Raw genomic sequence first — 7,500 nt, forward strand, 5'->3', positions numbered from 1 at the left:
GTCTGTGTGTGTGTGTGTGTGTGTGTGTGTGACGGTCTGTGTGTGTGTGTGTGTGTGTGTGTGTGACGGTCTGTGTGTGTGTGTGTGTGTGTGTGTGTGTGACGGTCTGTGTGTGTGTGTGTGTGACGGTCTGTGTGTGTGTGTGTGTGTGTGTAAGTGAAGCTCCTGGTTTATAAACGTCGCTGTAACACCACGCCTCCTTTCCTGCATGTCATCTCTCTCTCTCTTTAAAGGGATACTTCACCCATTAGCATTTAGCTTAGCATCATTAGAAACCTGGTAGTATTTCTGAATGTTTGTGCATCCCGCCTTCATTTTCCCCTGAGATGTTAAATCTTTGTATTTCTGAGTCTGAAAAGGAGCTGAAGCTACAGACCAATCACAGATCAGTGGGTGGGGCCTCACTCCCAGAATCTAAACTTAACGTCCGCCATGTTGCTTTGAAGCTATGCTAACAGGCTCTATGGAGAGAGCTGATAATGGAGAAAAAATCTAAATAAAGCCGTGAGACGGCTGCTGACAGGCCGGTCTTGTGTTCTGGCCACCGGACATCTCGCAGCCATACTGCTGGACGCTGCCAGCTCAGCAGCCGAGACATGATGTCTGCCTGTCGGCGGTGAGGACGAGGAGCCGGGGCCGGCTCGAGTCGGGGCGGTCTGGTAGTGTCGGTGCTCTCAGTGTTTGGACACAGAGTCTGTTGATGTGTTGAAGTAAATATGTCTGTACATGTTTTTATTTCTATATTTCTACTGCTATACTGAGAAACTGTAACAATCGAATTTCCCTCTGGGATTAATAAAGTGTTTCTGATTCTGAACTAGAGGACCTTAGTGGGAGTGGCCTGCTGTGCTGTGCATTCTGGGATTTGGTGTCTTTCATCCACATGAGCCAAAAAGACACTTTCTGTCTTTTCTCAGTCAAGAAGGCTCCAACTTCAAAATGTATTTCACATTTCTACATATATGACCCAATGTCAACACAGATTCATGTTTCATGGTGAAGTTTCCCTTTAAAGGAACAAAAAGCCCAAAAATAAATCTTAAAAAAGACAAACAGTAATATAATGTTTATATATAAACAGTAATACAATGTTTTATTGTCCACCAGCTGGTTGTCCCTCATTCAGAGTGCTAACTGTTGCTGCAGCCCCTTCCTGTCTTTGGCCCCTCCCCTCTGCCCTGTGTGAGACGTCCCCCATATCTTCCCATTCATCGCTTTATTTTGAAATCCTCTACAGCTCGCCATGCACGCACATTAAGCTAATATACGTGCAGTACTTTTTTTCATGTTTTCTTGTCCACCATTGATGTTAACAAGTTGATAGCGGGAGTCTCACCCCGTCTTGATTGTGATTGGTTGGTGAGGGAGAAGTGAGATTAAGGACGCCAAGCGGCCATGTTAGACGGCTTCAATCTGATTCTTTTGGTCCAAATAGTTTCTCAGAAAGTGTTGCAGCCGTCCCCGGTCTCCCTTAACCCCCCTAACCCCCCTAACCCCCCCTAACCCCCCTAACCCGCCTAACCCCCCCTAACCCCCCTACCCCCCCTAACCCGCCTAACCCCCCCTAACCCCCCTAACCCCCCTAACCCCCCCTAACCCGCCTAACCCCCCCCTAACCCCCCCTAACCCCCCTAACCCCCCTAACCCCCCCTAACCCGCCTAACCCCCCCTAACCCCCCCTAACCCCCCTAACCCCCTTAACCCCCCTAACCCCCCCTAACCCGCCTAACCCCCCCCTAACCCCCCCTAACCCGCCTAACCCGCCTAACCCCCCCCTAACCCCCCTAACCCGCCTAACCCCCCCCTAACCCCCCCCTAACCCCCCCTAACCCCCCCTAACCCGCCTAACCCGCCTAACCCCCCATGATGATGAAGATGAAGATGATGGTGATGATGAAGATGATGATGAAGATGTGATGATGATGATGATGATGATGATGATGAAGATGGTGATGATGATGAAGATGAAGATGATGATGATGAAGATGATGATGAAGATGTGATGATGATGATGAAGATGGTGATGATGGTGATGATGATGATGATGATGAAGATGGTGATGGTGATGAAGATGATGATGGTGATGATGATGATGAAGGTGATGATGATGATGATGATGATGATGATGATGAAGATGATGATGAAGATGTGATGATGATGATGATGAAGATGATGATGATGAAGATGGTGATGATGATGAAGATGATGGTGATGATGATGATGGTGATGATGATGAAGATGAAGATGTGTTGTTGTTGGGCCTGTATGGACACAGAACATCTCCCTCCTTCTGAGCAGAAGTCAAACAGATGATTCTGTCTCCTGTCTTTGTGTTGATCAGCTGATTGGCCCAGCTGTGATTTCTCTGCTTTTCATAAATCTGTGTTTTCATGTTTCTGCTGCACCTCCTCTCTGCACCTCCTCTCTGCACCTCCTCTCTGCACCGGGCCTGTGAGACCCGGGCCGTGTTTGTGCTCTAAAATCCGCCTTCCTGTCTCGGTGAGGCCTGCTTCCATTTTGCACGGACCGTGTGTGCTCCGCCTGTGTGCTCGGCCCGGTTCATCCCTCACACCGCCCCGGTTCATCCCTCACACCGCCCCGGTTCATCCCTCACACCGCCCCGGTTCATCCCTCACACCGCCCCGGTAAATGTCGCCCCTGTCGGGCCGAGCATGTCGCATCAAACACGGTGTGAGTGAGACCCGGCAGCCGGCCTCGGAGCTCGGATGTCTCCCCCACTCCGGAGGATCTTACCTGGTCCAGCGGCAGGTTGGTGATCTCGCTGACCGGCTGCAGGAGGCTGGAGCCGGTGCAGGCCGTGGTGCGGGGGTCTTCGGCGGCCATGGCTCCGGTCTGCTGCCGGGTCTGCTGCTTGTGTGTCCGGCTGCAGCGGCGGCGAGGCGGCGGCGGAGGCTCCGTGTGTCTGTGTGTCCTGATGCTCCTTCCTCCTCTTCTTCCTGCTCCTCCTCCTCCTCAGTCTGTCTGACTCCCCCCTCCTCCCTCTGATGCCCCCTCACATCCATCTCTTTCGCTCCTTCCTGTCTTCCCTTTTTACCCCCCCCTCCCTCCACCTTTTACTTCTTTTCACTTTCTCTTATCCTCCCCCTCTAACTCTCCTCCCCCTCTTCTGTCCTCTTCTTTTATTTTTCCTTTTGTCTTTTTTTGTCTTTTTGTTCCTCCTCCTCCTCCATCTCTTCTGTTCTCTCCTTCTTCTCCTTCTTCTCCTTCTTTCCTCCACAGAGTGACTTCCTGTTCGGGGTTAATAAAACCTCTTTGTGTCTTTAAATCTCTAACAGTTAAATCATAAAAACAGACTCATTTGTAGTTCCTGAAGCCAACATCTGTGCGAGCATGTCCAAATATGAAGTCATGTAAAAGAACTACAAACCCCAAGTGCATGCTGGTCCTACCTAATAAATCTGATGTTCCTGAGACAATGATTAAATATAATGTCCTGAGTTTCCCTTAAAGATGCAGGGCTGGGTCCAGGATGGATCTGGGCCCCATGGACAGACCTCACATAGGCCCCTCCCCCACTGCCTGAGTTATTACTATGACCTCACCTCCATCACACATATTCAATTTCAATTCAATTTATTTGTATAGCATCAACTCATAACAAGTGTTATCTCAAGACACTTTACAAAAAGCAGGTAAAAGACCTTACTCATTGTTATGATACAAAAAGCAGGTAAAAGACCTTACTCATTGTTATGATACAAAAAGCAGGTAAAAGACCTTACTCATTGTTATGATACAAAAAGCAGGTAAAAGATCTTACTCATTGTTATGATACATAAAGCAGGTAAAAGACCTTACTCATTGTTATGATACAAAAAGCAGGTAAAAGACCTTACTCATTGTTATGATACAAAAAGCAGGTAAAAGATCTTACTCATTGTTATGATACATAAAGCAGGTAAAAGACCTTACTCATTGTTATGTTACATAAAGCAGGTAAAAGACCTTACTCATTGTTATGATACAAAAAGCAGGTAAAAGACCTTACTCATTGTTATGTTACAAAAAGCAGGTAAAAGACCTTACTCATTGTTATGTTACAAAAAGCAGGTAAAAGACCTTACTCATTGTTATGTTACAAAAAGCAGGTAAAAGACCTTACTCATTGTTATGTTACAAAAAGCAGGTAAAAGACCTTACTCATTGTTATGTTACAAAAAGTAGGTAAAAGACCTTACTTATTGTTATGTTACAAAAAGCAGGTAAAAGACCTTACTCATTGTTATGTTACAAAAAGCAGGTAAAAGACCTTACTCATTGTTATGTTACAAAAAGCAGGTAAAAGACCTTACTCATTGTTATGTTACAAAAAGCAGGTAAAAGACCTTACTCATTGTTATGTTACAAAAAGCAGGTAAAAGACCTTACTCATTGTTATGTTACAAAAAGCAGGTAAAAGACCTTACTTATTGTTATGTTACAAAAAGCAGGTAAAAGACCTTACTTATTGTTATATTACAAAGACCCGGCCTATCCATCATGAGCACTTTAACAAAGCAGAAAAAGTTACAGTGGTAAGAAAAAACTTTATTATTAAAAGGCAGAAATCTTCAGCCGGATCCCCGGCTCATGACGAAACAGCCTTCACAGGCCTAGACTGCGCCGGGGTTGGAAAGGGATAGGGGGAGAGATGGGATAAGATGCAGGAAGAGGGATAGGGAGCAAGGGGGTCGGGGGAGGCAGACCAACCATCAACAATCCGGTGGGGAGTGGGGGGGGGGGGGTGGGGGGGGTTGTTCTGGCAGGCTGTCATCCAACAATCTTGAGGAGCCTAAGAGAGCTCAAGAGCTCAAGAGCTCTCTTAGGGCGTTGGTTTTTGCAGGGCGGTTCAAATGTTTCATGTCATCTATCTTAAGAAATCATGTAAAGCTGTTTAAGATTTTAAGAGGAAATCGTGTTTTTTATCTTTATTTACCTTTATTTATCTTTATTCATTAATAAATGTCATATCTTTATTTATCTTTATTTATCTTTATTCATTAATAAATGTCATATCTTTATTTACCTTTATTTATCTTTATTCATTAATAAATGTCATATCTTTATTTATCTTTATTCATTAATAAATGTCAAATCTTTATTTATCTTTATTCATTAATAAATGTCATATCTTTATTTATCTTTATTTATCTTTATTCATTAATAAATGTCATATCTTTATTTATCTTTATTTATCTTTATTCATTAATAAATGTCATATCTTTATTTACCTTTATTTATCTTTATTCATTAATAAATGTCATATCTTTATTTATCTTTATTCATTAATAAATGTCAAATCTTTATTTATCTTTATTCATTAATAAATGTCATATCTTTATTTATCTTTATTCATTAATAAATGTCATATCTTTATTTATCTTTATTTATCTTTATTCATTAATAAATGTCAAATCTTTATTTATCTTTATTCATTAATAAATGTCATATCTTTATTTATCTTTATTTATCTTTATTCATTAATAAATGTCATATCTTTATTTATCTTTATTTATCTTTATTCATTAATAAATGTCATATCTTTATTTATCTTTATTTATCTTTATTCATTAATAAATGTCATATCTTTATTTATCTTTATTCATTAATAAATGTCATATCTTTATTTATCTTTATTTATCTTTATGGTTGGTTTTGTGTTGGGTCACTCTGTGTCCAGCAGGGGGCGACAGTCCACTAAAAGCTGGTGTTGAGCCGGTTTCAAACAGTAGTAGAAGAAGAAGACTTCCGGTGTGTTTGTTTTGGTCCGTCGTCCTGACAGCAGTTAGCTTCGTTAGCTTCAGTTAGCTTCAGTTAGCTTCAGGAACATGTCAGCCACAGAGGACGACACGGAGCTCAGAGACCTGCTGATCCAGAACCTGGAGAACAGCGGAGTCCTCAACAAGCTGAAGGTGAACAACAGTTTTTATTTTACATTAAACTTAGTAAAACCTTAACCGTCCCGCTGGATGCTAGGCTAGGCTAACGTTAGCATGTCGCTGTAGTTACGTTAACTCTCATTAGTTTGTTAGTTTGTGTTTACAGCGACCTGCTCATGGTCACAAACAAACAAACAAACAAACAAACAAACAAACAAACAAACACACAAACAAACAGGTTGTGTCTCTAACTGTTAGCTACAGAGCTAATAGCTTAGCGTCAGGGATGCTAACTGTGCTAATGTTGATTCAGAAGAATTAAAGTAGTTATATTAAATTATATTAACTTATATTAAATTATATTAACTTATATTAACTTATATTAAATTATCTTAAATTATATTAACTTATATTAAATTATATTAACTTATATTAAATTATATTAAATTATATTAACTTATATTAAATTATATTAACTTATATTAAATTATATTAAATTATATTAACTTATATTAAATTATATTAAATTATATTAACTTATATTAAATTATATTAAATTATATTAACTTATATTAAATTATATTAACTTATATTAAATTATATTAACTTATATTAACTTATATTAAATTATCTTAAATTATATTAACTTATATTAAATTATATTAACTTATATTAAATTATATTAAATTATATTAACTTATATTAACTTATATTAAATTATATTAAATTATATTAACTTATATTAAATTATATTAACTTATATTAAATTATATTAAATTATATTAACTTATATTAAATTATATTAACTTATATTAAATTATATTAAATTATATTAACTTATATTAAATTATATTAACTTATATTAAATTATATTAACTTATATTAAATTATATTAACTTATATTAAATTATATTAACTTATATTAAATTATATTAAATTATATTAACTTATATTAAATTATATTAAATTATATTAACTTATATTAAATTATATTAACTTATATTAAATTATATTAACTTATATTAAATTATCTTAAATTATATTAACTTATATTAAATTATATTAAATTATATTAACTTATATTAAATTATATTAAATTATATTAACTTATATTAAATTATATTAAATTATATTAACTTATATTAAATTATATTAAATTATATTAACTTATATTAAATTATATTAAATTATATTAACTTATATTAAATTATATTAACTTATATTAAATTATATTAACTTATATTAACTTATATTAAATTATATTAACTTATATTAAATTATATTAAATTATATTAACTTATATTAAATTATATTAAATTATATTCACTTATATTCACTTATATTAAATTATATTAAATTATATTAACTTATATTAAATTATATTAAATTATATTAAATTATATTAACTTATATTAAATTATATTAAATTATATTCACTTATATTCACTTATATTAAATTATATTAAATTATATTAACTTATATTAAATTATATTAACTTATATTAAATTATATTAAATTATATTCACTTATATTAACTTATATTAAATTATATTAAATTATATTAACTTATATTAAATTATATTAACTTATATTAAATTATATTAAATTATATTAACTTAT

At 36.1% G+C, this 7,500-nt stretch overlaps 2 protein-coding genes across 8 annotated transcripts in view; one reads left to right on the forward strand and one right to left on the reverse strand.

Moving 5' to 3' along the window:
* Positions 1 to 2,999, reverse strand: part of mboat2b (membrane bound O-acyltransferase domain containing 2b) — a 16,444-nt gene extending 13,445 nt beyond the window's left edge. The window contains exon 1 of the mRNA XM_065963561.1: positions 2,755 to 2,999. Within this exon, the coding sequence (XP_065819633.1) occupies positions 2,755 to 2,844 (90 nt within the window). The 5' untranslated portion in view covers positions 2,845 to 2,999. The remainder of the gene's footprint in view (positions 1 to 2,754) is intronic.
* A 2,726-nt stretch (positions 3,000 to 5,725) lies between these two features.
* The window catches only part of cep43 (centrosomal protein 43), a 20,094-nt gene continuing 18,319 nt past the window's right edge, over positions 5,726 to 7,500 (forward strand). For 4 of the 7 annotated variants that reach the window (XM_020657618.3, XM_020657620.2, XM_020657621.2 and 1 more), the window contains exon 1: positions 5,728 to 5,912. In XM_020657618.3, coding sequence (XP_020513274.1) covers positions 5,829 to 5,912 — 84 coding nt within the window. In that variant the 5' untranslated portion in view covers positions 5,728 to 5,828. Of the gene's footprint in view, positions 5,913 to 7,500 lie in introns of all 7 variants that reach the window. The other 3 variants (XM_065963558.1, XM_020657619.2, XM_065963559.1) reach the window with 2 other exon arrangements.

The sequence above is a fragment of the Labrus bergylta genome, chromosome 15 (genome assembly GCF_963930695.1).
Source record: "Labrus bergylta chromosome 15, fLabBer1.1, whole genome shotgun sequence".
NCBI classification, from domain to species: domain Eukaryota; kingdom Metazoa; phylum Chordata; class Actinopteri; order Labriformes; family Labridae; genus Labrus; species Labrus bergylta.